The following is a 20704-nucleotide window of genomic DNA, read 5'->3' on the forward strand; positions in this document are numbered from 1 at the left end:
TTAACTTTAACGTTTTATTTTGTGTAAAAAAAGGGCAAATTTAGTGAATTATTTTCATCTTGTACACAAAGTTATAATTTTAATGCTTTTCACATCCATGCTGAAAATTTGCAGTTTGGTAAAAATGAAAGGAACATAAATTTCTCCGAAGGAATTTTTCACGCCATTATATATACACTTCGTGAGAAAGTCTCAAATACTTTCTCAATGATCACGAGTTACCAAGAAAATAAAAGATTAAATTTGTACAGATATTGATCTAGATATCAAATACATACAGAAATGATGTAAAAACCTTATGCAGTTTACTTTGACCTCTGTCCTCAAAAGGTTTGCCCAGGGACAGATGCTTTTCTTTTGTATAAATGACTGTGGCTTTATTTAAAATATGAAAGTCAAAGGAAGCAAACCCAGTTTCATCACAGTATTTTTAAAATCCCTTCCCAATAGTAAAGGATCATTACCAAATATATAGCACCATAATACAAGGATTGATGGGAGAGGGTATTCACATCACGCAAAATTAATATAATAAAAACAAACAAACACTGAAAACCCGTGTTAGTATCCGTAGAAGTTGATAACAGCTTTAGCTTTCCTCATACACAGCAAGGAAAAGGTTAAAGGGCTTAAACTACCAAAAATCCCCAAATAATCCTAACAGGAAAAAAAACGAAAACAAACCCAAGGTCAGCAGTACGTTTTGAACCATAAAAGAGAACGGGGCTATTGGGTGGTACGACTGGAGTTATGGCTAAGACGTCAACCTCCCCTGCATTAACTTATTTTCTGTTCAGCAGCAGCAGGAGTTAGAGCCTGAACTCTGAGGAGGGCTTCAGACTGTGTTTAGACTGCAGAAGTCCTCGCCAACCTTTAACTGGTGGTTGTGGGATCAAGACGAGAAACACTTCATGAACAGGTGGGACACTCGAGAACACACAGAGCCTGGTTTTGCTCTATGATTGGAAGCTTCTAAGACCTGGCTACAAATGAGCATTGTACACAGAGCTAATTAACCAGGCTCCAAATCAAATCTCTCCTGGTTTACTCAGTTCCCCACAGAGCCCGTAAGCCCAAGGCACGCCATGCAGCTGGCATCCTGTGCCCCCGTCATGGAACCAGAGCCTGAGAACAAAGATCGTGCTAAGCCCTGCGTTGGAAGTCTTCTAGGCTTTAAGTTTACGGGAAGATTCTTTAAAGTTAAAGATTTGGGAAGTGTGAGGATGTCACATTTACAGTAGGTCCCTCTCAGTAAGGTTGTTTAAGATAAATATCCAGTAATTTAACAGCTGAATTCACATATATTTGACACATGAGAATCAACTTGGCGTTGATATGATCTGCATTTATGCCCCTAAGAGTCAGTATTAAGAAATGTTGACATGCAATTCCATACATTCTTACACTATAAAGTAACAAATTTTACTTCCAGTAGCAACTACAAAACCTTATGTTATTAACCCCTCTTGCATAGAATGAGGTAAACCTGTGCGTATTACCAATGCTATTATTCCCAAAAGTAGAGCAATATTTTAGAAAATAAATTGCTGGTTTTTAATGTTCTATGCATTTTAAAATTCAAACAAAAATCTTACCTAAAACAGTCTCCTGGGGCTTTCCATTACCATTTATTTTTAAAGCATTCCATAGGCTAAAGGACTTTAGAGGTTAATCATTTTGATTAATTTCTAAGTAGCCCTACCTATATTCCAGAGGAGATGGCCAATGTTACCACTCTGAAGAGGCCAGGCTAAGACCCAGAAGCACTTCTAGAACAGATGCAATTAATTCCTGAGAGTTTAGTTTATGAACCTCACTGGTAAACGCTAGAGCTCTCTCATTCAGTCACAACTCAGAAAGTCAGAAAAATGCAGAGAGCAAACCTTTCACCAATTTACCCTTGTATCCTTTTTTAAAAGGAAGCCATGTGAATTTTAAAGTCAGGGAATGTCTGAAATGGTCCAAATCAGTTATTACTATTAAAATTAATTTTGAATACAATTAAAAGACAATTCATACTATATATATATATATATATATTTATATATATGGAATTTTAAGAAAATTAAATTCTCTTTCAAATTAGTTTTCTTTTTTTTAAAACAAATCCAGGATAGTTAAAAGCAGAGCTGGAATGATTTTGAATTCTAAACTGATTTTTGGCTTTAGACAACTTTTAATTTGATCCTACTGGTAATACAGAAGAACATCTGTTTTGGGGTGTGGTGATACCAAGTATTATCTAGCAGATGGAGGGAAGTGGCAGAGAACTGATCAGAATCCCTCTTGTGGGGTATCTCTCAGTAAGAAAAAGAAAATGGACGAAGGACAATATTGCATTTTCCCCAACCCCTCAACATGTAGACTGAGATCCTGTTGATCTTGTCAACCATTCCAGTTTAACACTTTAGTGTTAGGATAATTTTAATCATTTTTTAATTAAAAGAGAACATATAAAAGTATCCAGAGTTCTTCCAGTTTCATATAGAACTCCAAATAAATTTTCACAGAATGAAAAACATTTCTGTACAAACATTTAAAATGGGCTGCGATAAATGCCAACAAGCAGAATTAATTACCCCTTCCATGATCTATGTGGTGACGAACCCTCCACGAGGGGGGGGGGTTCAGTTGCATATTTCTGCAGCAAAGGAAGCTGGAGATGTGACTGGCCTAACTTCTAAAATCCCAAAATCTCCCAACAGGTACCAAAAAGGTTCATTTGTAATGACAGTTCGTTTGCATTTACAACTATATCCTTCTTAAATCATTTCCTTTAATCCTGCTACCTAAACTTTAATCTTACCAAAAAGTTAGAATTTCAGTTGTTAACAATGCACATAAATCCAAACTTGGAAAATATTACAAAATTCTTTCAAAAGCTTCAAATACAACACAAAAATTGTCCATCTTTATAAATTGAAAAATTTCCCCCCACGACTAAAATAGTTTCCCCACCCACCTGAAAAATCTGGAACTGAAATTTTCTATGTTTAGCAAAATGTCCCAGTAGAATAGCCCCGCTGTACAGCTCGATTGATAATAAATCAGTCCTGTGTAAAATTCTTCCCCTCCCGCCCTCAGTTCTTGAGCCTCCTCAGGGCTCTTGTTTGATGTAGAAGTTGGCAGAGCCATTGCTTTCCTGATCAGATGCTCCTTGGAGGAAGTGATAATCCTCTCCGTCTATCAACTCCTCCTTCAGCTGCAATGCAGTCACTGTGTGAAAGAGAGAAATATGTGGGATGTTAGTAAGCTTTTCCAGGATATTCAGGTTACTTTCAATCTTCAGGTTCCATCAGCTTTAGTTAGTAAGACTTCTTCATGTCTTCAATAATTCTTAAAATTAACCCCCTGAAGTATGAACATTTAATTCATTTTAATTTTTCAAGGAAATCAGCAGTTAGGGTAAGTTCCGAAAAGGAACAATAAAATACTGCATGCTGGACAGCTTCAATGAAATGGTCAAGGTAATAACACTGATTTGGTGAGAATTATTAGAATTTGGCTTCAAATGAAGTATTCACTTTTATGTCAACGTCTATAAACAATGACGTTTTTCTCATGATTTTAAACTAGAATGTTTAAGATAAGTAATGTAAAAAATATGACCTCAATATAATATTATTTCCAAGGAGCACCTTTATTAGACTCCCTGTAGAAAAAAAGATATAATTCTGATAATATTAAAACAGTACTATAAATCATACTAAGTATTCTATCATCTCTAAGATGAGTATTATGTGTATACATAATTTACATACTTATAAAAACAAATAATAAATCTGACATTAGATAACTATATTAAAACTAAAATCATGGAAAACCTCAAGTAGTCACTTTAGGTAAAATAAAACTTTACTGGCATTGGCAATGTGAAAATCACTGGCACGAAACAGCTAACACTGCCAATGGCATCACCCAACAGCAGTACTGCCTGAGTCCTTATCTGAGGACTTCCTTTTCTTCTTCTTTTTTTTTTTTTTTTTTTTAAAGTAGGTTCCACACCCCACGTGGGGCCTAAGCTCACAACCCTGAGATTAGGAATCACATGCTCTACCAACTGAGCCAGCCCAGCGCCCCTGGTGACTTTTTAATGAAAACCACCAACAGTATAGGCAGTCCTCAATTGATAAATAGGTCATAGTCCAGTAGGTCTTTATTTTCATGGACAACTGTTTATCATTTTGTAATATTTTCAGTGGGGTTGAGATTTCTTGATAGCCACTGAAGTTCTGCTAGTCAGAATCCTTAGGGACAAGAGGGAGGGCTCTTTCTAATGCATGGGCAAAGATGAAGAGAAAAATTTTTTTGTTGGGCCTAGCAGTGGTCTTGGGCAAAAACTTTAGACTGTTTAATTCTTGAGATTTTCCTATCTCTTTTTCTTTTTATAAATGCCTTTTAACTTACTGTCCCTCAACATCATTACCCAGTAACTTCAGATTGCTCTGAATCCACCGAGGCTCATGGCCCACTGGTACTTCCTACAGAACTTCTCCCCTTTCAAAAAATTACTTCCTTACTTTTTAAATAAAAATGATCTCAGCTTGGTGCTAAAAATTAGTCTCATTACCAACCTCTCAGAGACGTGTCCAGGTTTCTTTAAATGTTACTGTTTAACCAAAATTGAGCTGGTCAAATTCCAAATATTTGAAAGAATGGGTGATCTTGTAAGGTTAACAGTAAGTAATACTGACTGGAATCTAACCCCATGGTGAGCAGTGCTAGTTTTCTTCCCCATTTCTTTAGCACACAGATGTGTTACATCAGAGGTCACAAACTGTGTCCTTCCCACTCCCCTCACCTGTGTCCCATGGTTCTTTTGAATTTGACTAAATATTCTGAAATAAGAGATTTCACGTAAGACCTGGGAAGGCAGCACAGGCCTGGTGGCTCAGTGGTTTAGCGCTGCCTTCAGTCCAGTACCTAATCCTGGAGACCCGGGATAGAGTCCTATGTCGGGCTCCCTGCATGGAGCCTGCTTCTCCTTCTGCCTGTGTCTCTGCCTCTCTCTCTCTGTGTCTCTCATGAATAAATAAACAAAATCTTAAAAAAAAAAAGACCTGGGAAAGCAGAGAGACTTAGCAACAGGAGGCCAGCATCCTCTAGGGGCTGTAATCAGTGGCAGCTCGCTGGCTGCTATGTTCTTTAGCTGGGCCCCCCTTTGCCCCGGTGCCTGTCACAAACGTTTACGTGCAACGTTTGACTCACACTCCTGCTGGTGTACTACTACTCCCTGAAGTAACCTGTCTGCTTCTTGCAGGCACTACCCTCCAAATAAAAGGTGCAGATCGTTTCTTCTTGTATGGGTCTTTCCATTATAACTGGAAGGAAAGGATTCACACATATACAGAATGTAAATTGGGAGCTGCTTATACATAGAAAAAATGGTCAATTTATGAGAAGAATTAGGACTCAGAATATTTATTTATTTATTTATTGTTATTATTTTTTAGGACTCAGAATATTTAGATGAATAGTAAGTCAATTAAGTTTCATGAAAAACTAAGTAGACAGTGTCAGCATTTGGAAAAATATTAAAATGGTTACACTCTCAAGTCAAATAATATGGTCATAGAAAAATATTTTTCATCCTGATCTTATAGTTAGAAAAGATTAGTTCCCAAAACTGGTCTTTGGGGCACCTAGCTGGCTCAGTCTGCAGAGTATGCAACTCTTAATGTTGGGGTTGTAAGTTTAAGCCCCACATTGGGTATAAAGAGTACTTAAAAAAAACCTTAAAAAAACAGTGGTCTTTGACATCTTATTTAATAATTTAAAGAATAAAGAATAATCTTTTGAGAGATGTCAATTCATTTCATCTTACTTTGGTACTTGTTTTGGTAATGGAATTTCATAGCCCAAAGACAGAAAAGCGAATATACTATGCCTGCAGTAATAGCAAACACTAATCAGACTGTTCAAAGTCAAAAGCAAACAAAACTGTGCAATTCTTTTTTTTAAATTAAAAATGCTTTTATGGAGAGTATTGAGTATGTAATAGTTATCTTTCAAATCTAACCAATACATATTAATTGTTAAGGACATTTGAATAATACCATGAAAATAAACACAAAAGAAAAACCCCAAGTTTCATTAAAGGTGCAGTACCCACAATAAAAGGTTGATTAAAACAAATCTTATTATAAGATGGTCAGATGGCTACATGAATGAGAAAAGAACTCCCGTGCTTCAAGACCAAACATGTTCCATTCAAATGGATGTTAATTTGTTTTGTTTCTTGAATGTCAGAAAGGTAAGTTGAGATTCTAAAGTTCTGAAACTATTTGCATTTATTATTAATGAATTTCTGTATTATGCTTCTATGCATGTTAAAATATGAAAACAATGTGCTTAAAAAAAAGTAACTCAAGATAAAGGTGAAACATTCACTCAGATGTGGAATGCTTTGATGTAAAGTTTCCCTGTTTCATGAAACCTAAAATAAAACCTGTCTGGTATCTTTATGCTAATCATCTCTCCTTTCCAGGCCTTATTCTCAAAGAATGATGGATAAAATAAAATAGGTCCTGTGGGTGAATGTCACCTTCCATGCAAGTGCATTTTCTTAGCTCCGTTTTTAAAAGGAATTCACCTTGCTGACTCTAATCACGAACATCTCAGGAGATAAACTGAAGCTGAAAGTCCTATTTTCCTAGCTGGAAGTCCACAAATAATATACTCTCAGTAGCTAATCAAACTGCAGCTTTCAGGTAGTTACGACAGGAACACAGTGCCCACACAGTTTTAGCAGAGTAGAATCACACCAAGCCCCACAAGATGTACCCCCAGCTCAGAAGACACTACAGACACTGATGGAAGAAGGAGACCTGGTGCTTTCCATCCCATGTGTCTATCCAAGTTCTTGGGTTTTGCCAATCCTAGAAGCTCTGTTTTATACGAATCAATAACCTCTCACAACACCCGATATACATCTTCCTTTTTTTTTTTTTTGATATACATCTTCCAAATCAGCCTAATGCTCAACGAAAACACCTAAGTCCAATAAAAATTCAAACATATTGAGAGCTCACAAGATCTATACTCAATTACTTAGGTTAAAGAAGACTATTTCATAAAAAAGCAAGTATAAAAACAAAGTTAAAGAGACAAGAAAAGAAATTGAAGTGCTCTTTAGACTTTGAGCGTTTTTCCAGGAAAGAACAGATAAAACTTAGATTTGCAGTCCTAACCTATTTTTTTATACAAAAAAGGTATAGTAATTTCCTCTAGATAGAAGGGTAACAAAGTGACCTTCAGAGAGATGGACTAGGGAGGAAGAAGATAACTTAATACACTGGTATGGAGGCAAAAGTTAAAGCACACATCTTAAAAGGCAAAAAAACCCAACCAACCAAACAAACCCAAAATCCCAGAAAAACCAAAACCCCTAAAAACTTTAGGTATAAAGATATTATCAAACAGAGGGAGAAGAAGAAAACAGAGTATTAAGTCCCATCAGCATTTTCAATATACAAAAGGCATTTTGAGGACTACTGATTAAATAAAGCCATCGAGTTTAAAAGCAACAGTTAGGACACCGCAGAATATATGCCAAGGCCTGGACGACTCTGGCCGTGAAGCTGTCTCTCCATACTCATGTCTGAAGTTCATCACATGCAAGTGAAGCTTTCTGATATTCTATGATAATACGTTTGTTCTCAGCAAAAAGGTAAAACCTTTTGCAGCTTTCCTGACAATCTACTAGCTTGGCCAAACCAATTAAATTCAAATTAAGTGTCACTTACTGAATCAGTGTAAAATAAACATGAAGTTATGGGAATGAGGTTAGTCAAATTCAACACCAAAATATTGGAGATACAAGTTCATATTATTCAACTACGATGGTGGTCAGTGTCACCACCAGGACCCAAATTCCATAGAAACGCAAAACACATTCTTCCTAATGAATGAGACACTGTGGAATGCTATAAGCAAAGCCTCATCTTTGGCTCTGATTAATCAGGCTGATCCCTAATGGTGTATCTTTCCCCCAGGTCAAGTCACATGGAATTCTGTGATGGAAAATGTTCAACTATTTTAATAAAACCATGAAACAGTACAAGTTGTCTCACAATTCCATCAACTGAAATGATGAGCTTGATCCTAACTGAAGCTCAGAAGTGGTTTAAAAGAAAATAAAAATCTCTCCCTGATGATTCAACTTAGTGATGTGACTACCAAGGACTAGTGAGGATGAAGTTTTTAGTTGAAAGAAAAAGAAAATTTTAATGAGTCAGCATCTGTCATGCCGGATCATGCTTTGTCTCCCACCACCCTGCCCAGACCTTCACCCCCTGTAGTACCTGAGGTGCTGATATGACTATTACCTGTTTTGAGGCTGGGACTGAACTCTCGGCTAGTGCTGGGAGGTGGGAAGGCCTCCGGGGCTGTCTGTGCTGGAAGGGTTCGATATGGAGGAGGAGTCAACTCTTCGTCACCAGAGAAGCTCCTCCGCACCCCACCTGTCATAGGCAGGCTCGACAAACTGACAGGCTTCTTCCCAACTGGCATCTTCCTCTCTAAATATCAAGTCAAACTAAAGTAAGCTTTTACTTACACGTGTGGTAAGAAACGTGCATTATAACTAGGAAAGACTGTGTTGCATAGGATACTCTGAAAAGAGAACCAACTATGCAAGGTCTGTATTTCTGAAAACAAGGAATGTGAATGTGTGTACGTGTGGGGGTGGATGTTCAGAGGAATGTCCGGGGAGATTATTTCTAGTCTCTGAGAGCCTGGTAATCCTGGCTCCTGACTCTTAAATCAATTTAAAAACAAAACAAAACAAAAAACCAAAGGAGGGCACCTGCTGGCCCAGTGAGTGGAGCATCTGACTCTTGATTTTGGGGCTGTGAGTTTGAGCCCCACACTTGGTGTAGAGATTACTTAAAAATAACGTCTTAAAAAAATTAAATAAAACAAAGCAAAATGAACTACCTAGAACATTCAGTGTGGAGAATAGCTGGCTAACTTCCTTCAAGAACATCTTAAAAAAAAAAAATTTTATCTGAGGGGGGTTGAAAATCCAATGGTAGAGAAAGAAAGTTTTGAAACTCTCCTTGTAGAGTAGCATTTCACTGCCCATACAAAGCCAAACAACACTGGCTTTCAGGGAGAATCCGACAGTTGAATAATGGATTATCTGGGTGGCAGAATTTTACTGATATGAAATGTGTTGTCCTACCTTTTGGTTTATAATCCAGTCTTTTAGAAAACACTTATAATTCTTACTCTGAAAAGCATTTCTAAAATTGAAAGCTTGTTGCCTGCAAGTACTTAAGCAATCTAATTTCTTTTGAAACACCTTTTGGTTACAGTTTCATAAGCAAATATAAGCCTTCAAAGATTTACACGATGCTTTCACCAGCAAAAAAAAAAAAAAAAAAAGTAATCTAAACTTTGCAAATACTGAACCAACATATTGCATTAGTCAGGTTGAAAGCTGAAGGATACTTACATATCTCTGGGGCTATAAATTATGTTTTCTTCCAGAGTATACAAATGACCCAGGCAAGTGCAATCAGAGATTATGCTTCACGAAATCAGGACTAAAAGATAAATCTATGTCAGACAGTATGCCTATGTAAATGGTCTGGAAACTAAGTTGCTAGTGAGTACACATTCAACTCCCAACTGCCATACCAAAATCATGTGCAGCAAATCATTTACACCTTTCCTAATGTAGACACACCTAGAGGTAAACATCCAAAGAGGCTCTCCAACTCTCTACTATTTATAATAAATAGCCCCTGAAGATGGTTCAGAAATCAGTGTGCTGGGTGCCCTGCGCTAGAATTACTAAACCTTGAAAAATACGGCTTTCCAGATTGGACAGACCACATGCATACAACTGTCTATCTGATCCTCCTGGCAGAGTGGCAGAACATTACTCTTATTTTTCAAAAGCACTAGTTGATAGTTATCTCTTTATAGCATGAACACAGATCACTGCAAAACAAGCCAGAACAATGAAGCCAATCAAGTATCTATTTCAGTTAAAAAACAAAAACACCAACAATAACCAAACAAAAACACTACCAAAGAACACACTGATGGATGATTTTAGGTACATAAAGCCCAAAAAGCTAGAAGATGAAACCAGAGCCAAAATATAATAATCTGTAAGCAAACTTAAAAACGAAGGAGTTTGTGGCTGATCTGCTAATGATACTGCATGCAATGGATAAATTAGGTTTACAGACTCCAAATTCTTTATTTGGGCAAGTCAAGTTTTGCAGGAAAAATTTCTAGTGAACTATCTGGTGATGAATGCAAAAAAATAAAAGAATACCCTTGCAATGAAGATTGCTTCTTTATTCTCACGGCACTATAATTTGCTATCCTCAATTCCAAAATTCACAATTTTTCTGTAAGACTTTGGCAATAAAACCAGACCTCACTGGTGATACTATTTATAATCTTTATTTGGCCCCTTTAATGTAAACATTTACATTTATACTGCTTCCGAAAATGTGCCAGAGTCTGTAAGGGGTGTTACATAATATATGCTGCACACACTGTACTTTTCTAAAACCTGAAAAGTTCTTAATTCCAAAACACATCTGGTCCCAAGGATTTCTAATAAGGACTGTGGATTCATAGTCCTTTCCCTTTCTACGACTAATTCTATGACTAAAGGACAATTTAAAGGCATTAGAGATGATGTTGTAATACGAAGAGCTATTACAATGTTACAGATAAAGAACATGATATATTTACAGCTAAATTCATTTTCCCAGTTAATCCAGAAATGTGGTAGTATTAAACATTACTAAAAACTGGCATATTGGGATGCCTGTGTGGCTCAGTGGTTGAGCACCTGCCTTCAGCTCAGGGTGTGATCCCAGGGTTCTGGAATCAAGTCCATATCGGGCTCCTTGCATGGAGCCTGCTTCTCCTCTCTCTGCTTATGTCTCTGCCTCTCTCTCTCTGTGTCTCATGAATAAATAAATAAAATCTTTTTTTTTTTTTAATAAATAAAATCTTAAAAAAAAAAACAAAAAAACAAAAAAACCTAGCATATTGCTGTTGTCACTTTATTAGTTTCATACTTCTTCCCATGGTTCCTGGCCCATTAATTCAAAATTGTTAAACCCTTAAATTGGAAAACACACCAGCAAGAGTCACATTGAGGGAGGCATTTGAATTGTGTACTCAATGCTCAGAAATTTTTTTTTTTCAGAAATTATTTCTAAAAAATATGGCATAGAGTAAGAAATGTTCTTAGTTCAGCACTTTGTAAAGAAAATCCTGAAATCTTGGTCTTGTCCAGTGGAAAGTGAAAAGACAAGCTAGTGCAGCCTGTGCCATCCAACCTCAGAAAAAGCTTTAGTGACCACATGCAGTATGGTTTGTCCATTGACAAAACCACCATGTGAATTCTTCCTCATTTCCAGACACATGAGAATTACTTTGATCTGCCTATCTGACAATATTCTCTCAAGTTCTTTCAGGTGAGTATCAAACCTGGCAAGTGGCTAGTGAGCAAAATAACTAGACAAATAGGAGGCCTATACCTCTAATATAAAAGAGAGGGTGAGAGAAAGGCCTGGAGGCTATGGCTATGGAGGCTGATGTGGGTTTCATGCCAGGACACGAAAACACCATGGCAGTGGCTGGTATAAGATTTTAGTCACCCAGGGAAAACAACTATAAACAAATGACTATAATCAGAAAGTAAGGGTATATTTGATTCTTCACGCTGCTTCAGTTTCTTGGTTGTTAATGAGAGAGAGATTAACACTTATTTGAACATGTGGCAAGTCAGCTGGAAAAATAGGTTTTACTTTAAAACCTTAAATGTACTTTTGACTTTTAAATCTTTTTTTTTTTTTAATTTTTATTTATTTTATGATAGTCACACAGAGAGAGAGAGAGAAAGAGAGAGGCAGAGACAGAGGCAGAGGGAGAAGCAGGCTCCATGCACCGGGAGCCCGACGTGGGATTCGATCCCGGGTGTCCAGGATTGCGCCCTGGGCCAAAGGCAGGCGCTAAACCACTGCGCCACCCAGGGATCCCTACTTTTGACTTTTAAAAACATCTTTATATAAAAATAGTCTTGGGACGCCTGGGTGGCTCTCAGGGCGTGATCCTCTTCTTCTCTAGGGACTGAGTCCTGCACTGGACTCCCTGAGGGAAGCCTGCTTCTCCCTCTGCCTATGTCTCTGCCTCTGTCTCTCATGAATAAATAAAATCTTAAAAAAAAAATAGTCTTATTTCAGAATGAAATATTTCATGACAAGTGTCACGAAGAGAAAAACCTGTGGCTTCCTAGGGTGTGGGGCAAAAAATTTAAAATAATCAAATAGAGCTGTCAATATATTCTATATTATTTTGGCTACTAAAGCCAATAAGCATTCATTGTAAGGTAAAATAGGACATAGAAAGCAAATTTATTTATTTGTTATTTTTAAAAAAGATTTTATTTATCCATGAGAGAGATGGAGAGAGAGGCAGAGACACAGGCAGAGAGAAAAGCAGGCTCCATGCAGGGAGCCCGATGTGGGACTTGATCTCGGGACTCTGACCACACCCCGAGCCAAAGGTAGACGCTCAACTGCTGAGCCACCCAGGCATCCATAGAAAGCAAATTTAGAAAATTTTTCTGAAGCCTGACTTTGTTAGCCATCAACTTTCTTGTAAGTCTCATTCTAGAAAGAGAGTTTTGGTTTATAAGAAGGATGGGTTTCTTAGGCTTTAAGTCTGTTGTAAATATCAAGCATTTCTTTAACTTTTTTTTTTTAAAAGATTAAAAAAAGGATTAATTTTCAGTAGGTTTACATATTATTTCAAGAACTACTTGTACTGTATTCTTTACCATATATATTTTAAAATATTATGGTGATAATTTTTCCTGTCCGTTAAAATGTAAGAGTTTCTGTTTATTGAAAAGGTTTGCCTTTTATGGCATACTGCACCTTTAAGCAAAATACATAATGCACAGTCATAGGTTCTCACAGGGATATTAGTTTCTATGCAAGAATACTGTGACCCCAATTGGTTAACAACTTAGGAAATGTATATAAACACCATGTGGTGACCCACTTTTCTTATGTCCTTTGTATTGCTGGGACTTAGCCTTTTTCTTCTGTTTTGATGAACCTGATTGGCTTTCTCTTGATGCTGAAAAATAAAATGGAAAATTGGTACCAAGTAAGCATTGCAAACACATGAATCTAAATACAATTTAAGATGAATTATCTTTACCAAGGCCATTATACTTAAAAAAGTACAAGATGCTTTGAAAATAAGGGCGCTTGTTCTGTAAAACCCATGACACCAGACAGATTCCATTATTTATTCAATAAGAACTTATTATATGCCAGTAAATGTTAGCCTGTAATTTCAAACTCATTAAAACAAGTCTAGATGACTTTGGTGGGTACTCTTACTGTGGGGTTTCTTTCTATAGTCATCATGTAATTGACTACTGAGTTCACACTGCTGTGGTACTCATGGTCTGATTCTGTGATATTGTTGTTGAGTCTTAAGATCTTACCTGGCAACCAATCAGACAAAGGTATATTCTTGTCCTGTGAGCTCACAAGATGACTTATGTGAAACAGTCCTCTGGAGAATTGCGGATTTTTACAAAAGGACACCTTTTCTGTATACCAACTTACACTGTGACGCCGGAGGCTGTAGCTGATATCCGGTTAATTGACACCACCCTACAGGATAGAGGTCAGGGGACTCACAGTCTACCCACTGATCATATTCTTCTTCCCATCCATCAAAATGTATCCTCAAGAGACGATGAATAATTCGAGTTACTGTGGCTACACATATTAACCGTGGCTCCATGAGATCTACTGCTTCTAATTTCATTCCTACACGAAATCCGTGATTTGGAACATCCTGACACAGAGAAGCAGAATATTACCATGGGTGAAAAAAAGAATGCATGAGTTCACAATCACCGAGAGAGAAAAAAAGAAAAAAAGCAACATAACCAGATAACCTAATTTAAACCAAAAAAATTGCAAATGATTCTTTAGTTATTAAAACATATGTAGGTGAGAAGTATTTAAGAACTGATTAGGAAATGTATTCATTTCTATTTTACTCAGATTAAAAATGAAGCAAAGTTTGAAAATAAGCTTCATTTCCTAGGTAAAGAAAATATGTTGTTTTATTACTATAAATATGTTTGTTTATACTAATTTCCATTAATAATTTCTCATATAGTGACTATCATAAATAAATAAAAATAAAAAAAGAATTTCTAATATAAACCAAAGACATTTTGATCAACAATGATTTGCATTTGTGAGGCATCAAAAAGCTGTACATATTATGCCATTATTCAAATTTACCTTATTAAATAGTTTTACTGGTGCTGCAATGGAGCCAGTTTCCCTGAGGTAGTCAAACCATTTAAAAGGAAGTTTTGTATAACCTGAAAAACACACCTGATTTAATCAGCAGTTCATTTAAAATTAGCAAAATATTAAAATGTAGATAAAAAACTGACTCATTACACACTAAGATCTCAGGTTTTAGATTTTATAATAAACTTTTAACTCTTGCTCTAATATTGTCAAATGCAGTCATTCTTCTGTGTTATAAGGATTTCATTCCATTTCTAGACAGACACAGGTGCACCTACTTACCTAACGCAAAAGTGTCTCAATCCTTTTACAGACCTTTGCTTTTAAAATCCTACACGTAGGAGAGTATAGCATTTCATATTTCACAGTGATATTTTTCTTTCTTTTCAAGTAAGAAAACTGGTTGGGTAAATACTATTTTTATAGACCTCTGTTCTTTTCTTAGGAGAAAAACACGAGGCTCAGATATTGAAATTAGGAAAGACACTGGTTAAGCCTTGAAAGCTATTTAAGGGTAAGTCTTTTTTTTTTTTAAGCCACATGATATTCTAAAGATGGAAACTTGCTTTCCCTCAAAGGCTTTAGCATGTATCTATTTTTAACAAAAGTTCATGTGTACAATTACCTACATCGCCATCTCCACAGGGCTTAGAGAATACCAATTCATATTATAAAATGTACAGATGCTCAGGAAAACTTATATACTAATGTAATTTATTAAAGCTAGCTAGAATACAGTGCCTTATATTTTTAGAGTACCCCTCAGCGCTTGGTATGGGTATGTACGTTTAAATGTACATACACACATGTATCATAGGTTCACAGAGTAGAAAATCCAGGGCTGTGTTAAATGATATTAGTAAATACCACGCAAAAAAAAGAGGGCAAGGATGATGACCCAGTGTACATATAGGATGAAGTACCTCTAGGTGGAGTGAGCTCAATCATGTTAATTTCACAGAAACCAACAGGGAAAATCGAAGGGGAGGTTGCATGATAACAGAACCAGTCAGATCCATCTGCTGCTTCTGAGCCATCGATCCCAATCATCAGGAATCCATCAGCCAGCACCTTTTCAATGAAGAGAATTCCAAGTATTTGAAATTAGATATCACTACTATAAAAGTGATCCTTTAAGTGACATTCTAAAAGAAAGGAAAATGTATTACATAAAGGTCTCTTAAAAGTGAAAAATGCTTCTTCACTGAATTGTGTTAGTAACTGAAATAGTAACGAGAAACCTCCACAGATTGCGGTGTGTACCAGAACAAAAGCAGGGTTACACAGAAGTGACTTCGGAGGTCTAGGACAAACAGTGCCTTTTGCCAATAGTAAGGTGCTGGCTGCTGTGGCCCATGAAGCAGGGCCCAGTGCTCCTCTCCAATTTAACTGTCTAGTCTCGGTAGGGTTCTGAGTCCTACTCAGTATAACTTTCCTTCTGATTTAGCAGAAAGGGTTTTTTCCAAACTTTTTCCCACCTTTACCAATCCTCCACTTTACCTCTCTTATGCTACAGATACCCATGCTCCTGTGTAAGAATCTAAGGCCACCCTGCGCAAGGGTCCCCATACTCCTTTCTTCGTGCCCCTGTTTTGAGATGTAATACCCTACCCCCAACACAAACCTTTCCATCATGTCCTATTACTGCTGGAACTTTGCTCCACAAACACTATTTCTTATACTCTAATGTCTTTCACTATCAATTTTAAAATATTTTATTTTGAAACAGTTCACATTTACAGAAAAGGTACAACAGTATGATGAACTTCTACATACTTTACCCAGAGATCCACTTCCAGGTATATTCTATGTAACTCTTTGCAGTCTGACTTCTGTCCCAAACCTTCTACAATGCTAAATTCACCAGTGACCAAGTTTGTCAGATCTATTGCCTTTCCTGCAACACTTACCCTCCTCAAATCTCAGCCTCCCTGAAGTATCTCATACTTGCTGACTACTCTCAGCTTTCTAAAATGTTTTCTCCCTGACTCTCATTATGTAGTTTACTGGCCAATCTTTCCACCTCTCCTGTGTGGTGATGGTCCTGTTGGTGGCATCCTCTTACCTCCAACCCTTACATTTCTGATGTTGGCCCTTTTCTTTCGGTGTTGGTGGTAACACCCCCACACACTGTGTCAGAAACCAACGCTAGGCCCACATCTCCTCCAGTTTTATCAGGAGTTTGTCTCCTCTGCGGGCTCTTAGTCCTGTCTTTCCCCTACTTGTGTGCTGAACACACCCTCTGAGAGTCCATACAGGGTGTCAGAGCCAGCTTCAAAGGTAAGCAAGCACCAGGTCTCATGACTCCCCTTAAAGTCATTCCTTCTGTGTATGTCATGAACTCCCTTTCCACCACACCGTTTGAGAACAATGCTTTCAGGCTTCCTCTTTGGACATTTCCCATCTTACACAGCTTAACTTTCTTTTGTTATGACCTCTGTTCACACAGGAAAGCCTTTCCAACTTACCTGCTCACTAGAGAAAGTTAAGATGGCCTGGCCAAATATTCAAAGCCTGAATGACTGGGCACCTGGGTGGCTCAGTCGGTCAGGGATCTGCCTGCAGCTCAGGTCATGATCTCAGGGTCCTGGGATTGAGCCCCATGTCAGGTTCCCCGCTCAGCAGGGAGCCTGCTTCTCCCTATGTCCCTCCCCCTGTGCTCTTTGTCTCTCATTCTCTCTCTAGGATAAATAAGCAAAATTTAATCTTACTATTTATTCATGAGAGACACACAGAGAGAGGCAGAGGTATAGGCACAGAGAGAAGCAGGCTCCCTCTGGGGAGACCAATGGGGGACTTGATTCCAGGACCCCAGGATCATGACCTGAGCCAAAGGCAGACGCTCAACCACTGAGCCAATGCTCAACCACTGAGCCAATAAACAATTTTTTTTTTAAAAAACAATACCCAAGCCTGTGTGACCTGGTTCCACATTACCTTTTAGTCTCTACCTTCATGTGCCTTTCTCCTAGTTGTTTCTCCTATGTTGGATATATATAGTAACTTCCTCTTCCAGCTTAACAGATTTGTCTGCACCTTGGGAAAGGGCTACCCTCACTCACATGGGATTCCTTTCCCCTTTTCTAACTACAGCTGACTGAAGTGGGGACTAGTGCCTACCCTTTAGAGACTAAGCCAGAGGCTGAGCTCAGCTAGTATCTTTCTCAGGATTAGGATCAACAGACACAGAGACTGCTGTCAAATCATGGGCTGGAGTTGGAACTGAACGCCCATCATACAGAATGGAGCTAGCAGCCACACATGAAGACTGAGTGAGTAGAACTCCAACCAAAAGAGTGAAAGGAAAGTGGCAGAGACTCAGAGCAGAGAAGGGATGGAACAAAGAGGCCCCGAGATATGGAGAAATTACCACTGAGTTTATGGCTTTCCAGTTCTCATCCCTGTGTCCTTGCTTGTCTATGAGACTGCCCTGTCCTTAGGGTAACTCTCCTAAAGTTAACTTGAGGGAGTTGCTGTTCCTTATAAAAGCTTTGACCAGGATACTCAGGGCAGCCTTTTGTCAGGGGAGTAGGGAGGCAGTGGTGGGTAGAGCGAGCACATGCACAGGGAAGGGACAGAGGAAGAGGGAGAGAAAATCTTTTTTTCTTAAGATTTTATTTATTTATTCATGAGAAAGAGAGAGAGAGAGGCAGACACAGGCAGAGGGGGAAGCAGGCTTCATGCAGGGAGTCCAATGCAGTATTCGATCCTGGGACTCCAGGATCACACCCTGGGCTGAAGGCAGGCGGTAAACCACTGAGCCACCCAGTTGTCTCAAAGGAGAATCTTAAGCAGGCTGTGTGTGCGGAGCCCCACATGAGACTTGATCCCCGACCCATGATCGTGACCTGAGCCGAAACCAAGAGCTGGATGCAACTGGTTTGATGTGCACTGTGTGAACAACTTGTCTTACCCTACACCCTGCCTACACCTTCCCACCTTAATTCATTTGTGCATATCCTCTTTCCATAAGTTTCCTTCCTGCATCTCTGCGGGGCTGTTTTTCCCAACCGTCAAGGCGAAGTTTTCAAATCTCTTCTCTTCTATCCAGCTTTCCCTAATTTCTCTGAGACATTGTAATATATCCTTTATTTGAATTCCAACAGTACTGTGTACCTTTCTTTCTTTTTTTTTTTAAGATTTTATTTATTTATTCATGAAAGACACATACAGAGAAAGGCAGAGACACAGGCAGAGGGAGAGAAGCTGGCTCCATGCAGGAAGCCTGATGTAGGACTTGTCCTGGGACTCCAGAATCATGCCCTGAGCCAAATGCAGACGCTCAACCACCGAGCCACCCAGGCATCCCTACTGCATACCTTTCTTAAGTTATAGTTGATCCGGAATCAAACTTCTTTGTACATATCTTACCTTGTTCTATAAGACTGTAGGCTTTTTAGAGTCCAAACTGAACCTAGCATGGCATGTATAAACCAAGTAATTTTTGAGCAAAGTTTGATGCTATACTCATTGGACACTTCATTCTCCTTTCATGGCACAGAGCATGGTTTAACTGCACTGTTTCCCATATCTGACTCTCAGAATCACTGAGAGAATTTCATCCTTTTTAGACAAATACATTATCATGTGTAATACTTCTTGTGATTCTGATTAAGCAGATACAGAGTAGATCACAGAAATCTGTTTTTTATTTATGTATTTATTTTTAAAAATAATCTTTAACAACATTTTTACATTAAAAAAAAGGGATTTTATTTACTTATTTGAGAGAACTTAAGCAGGGGGAGGGACACAGAGGGAGGAAGAGGGAGAAGCAGGCTCTCTGTTCAGCAGGGAACCTGATGTGGGGCTTGATTTCAGGACCCTGGGATCATGACCTGAACTGAGGGCAGAGGCTTAACTGACCGAGCCACCCAGATGCCCTTAAAGGTAATCTTTTTTTTTTCTTCCCTTTTTTAGGTTTGAGAGAGAGCAAGAGTGTGTGTGTGGGGAGGGGCAGAGGCAGACAATCTCAAACAGACTCCGTGCTGAGCACGGAGCCCAACGTGGGGCTCAATCTCATGACCCTGATATCATGGTCTGAGCTGAAAGCAAGAGTTGGATGCTTAACAGACTGAGCCACCCAGGTGCCTGGGAAATCTGTTTTAAATCATAGTAGGTGATTCTGATCACTAGTCAAGTAAAGAGGAAGAATAAAAGCTTGGTGCCAATCTCATCTAGCTGTGTGACCTTGAGCATAAGAGGCTGGGACATGGCAGCAATCATAATCATAATTTTAATTCTTTTGGCTCAAGGCTTTAAACTAGGTTGAAATGCAAATCACAATTTAAGCTGTAGTCTTATGTAAACAGACTCTGGATCAGTGGTTCTTAACCATGGCTGTACTGGAGAATTACCTGGGGACTTACAAGAAAAAAAAAAAAAAAAAAAAAGGCCAATGCTAGGGCTCCCTAGCAGACTAATGAAATCAAAACACGCGTGGTAGGCATTTAAGAGGTCTGGTCACCTGTATTTTTCTTTAAGTTTCCCAAGGTATTCTGATGCCTACTTAAATTGAAAACCACACTTCTTGATTTTTTCACAAAAGCAGCTTCACAAGAGAAGAAGAAAAAAAAGAAGAAATAAAGTACTATCAAAAGAATAATAAAGGCACAAAAGGAAATAAACTGGAAACTGAAGATAAACTTGGCCTAGTCACAATTCTGTGTTGGGGGCACCTGGGTGCCTCTGTCGGTAAGTGTCTGCCTTCAGCTATGGTCATGATCTTGGGGTCCTGGGAATGAGCCCCATGTTGGGCTCCCTGTTCATCAAGGAGTCTGCTTCTCCTCTCTCTGCCCCTCTCCTCTGCTCATACTCTTTCTCTCTCTAATAAATAAAATCTTTACAAAAAACTCCCAAAACAAAAAAATAATTCTCTGTTGGATTAGCTTTGAGCAGAAAGTAACTTAAATATTCTTCCTCTTAACTCAAGATATATGTATTTCCATAAATAAAGGCAGCAGACTCAAGATGACAATCTTGACAAGCCACATAAAAACACTGGTATGAAAATTGAAATTTATTTTGAAATTACTAGTATCCTTCTCCCTAGTGAAGATCCAGATACATACACCTTGTATGTCAAAATGAGTATATTAAGGGCCTCTTCCTCCTATTACCTTAAGACCAGTTCTTACAAATGCATTTCTGTATTTTAAAACCTATAGTCTTACCTTTCTAATAGTCGCGACACATATTGTGGAAAGATTTAATGGGTCTATAGCTTCCAATTTCATTCCTTCCTTGAACCATTCCCCACTCTGGTCTACTTCTTTTACCTAAAGAATTACATGAAAGCACATCCACCATTACAAATGTTATCATTTTAATAATTAAAATATTACCAAACTGAAAATGTTTATCAGATGAAAATA

The 20704-nt window shown here is 38.2% G+C and overlaps 1 protein-coding gene across 17 annotated transcripts in view; it reads right to left on the bottom strand.

The window, feature by feature from the left end:
* MBTD1 (mbt domain containing 1) overlaps positions 1-20704 on the bottom strand; it is a 68292-nt gene continuing 47588 nt past the window's right edge. For 14 of the 17 annotated variants that reach the window (XM_038547735.1, XM_038547730.1, XM_038547733.1 and 11 more), the window contains 7 exons: positions 20504-20608; positions 15254-15401; positions 14316-14398; positions 13623-13857; positions 13045-13122; positions 8328-8519; positions 1-3216 (listed from right to left, as the gene is read on the bottom strand). In XM_038547735.1, the coding sequence (XP_038403663.1) occupies positions 3098-3216; positions 8328-8519; positions 13045-13122; positions 13623-13857; positions 14316-14398; positions 15254-15401; positions 20504-20608 (960 nt within the window). In that variant the 3' untranslated portion in view covers positions 1-3097. Of the gene's footprint in view, positions 3217-8327; positions 8520-13044; positions 13123-13498; positions 13858-14315; positions 14399-15253; positions 15402-20503; positions 20609-20704 lie in introns of all 17 variants that reach the window. The other 3 variants (XM_038547739.1, XM_038547740.1, XR_005364510.1) reach the window with 2 other exon arrangements.

Source organism: Canis lupus, chromosome 9 (genome assembly GCF_011100685.1).
Source record: "Canis lupus familiaris isolate Mischka breed German Shepherd chromosome 9, alternate assembly UU_Cfam_GSD_1.0, whole genome shotgun sequence".
NCBI lineage: Eukaryota > Metazoa > Chordata > Mammalia > Carnivora > Canidae > Canis > Canis lupus.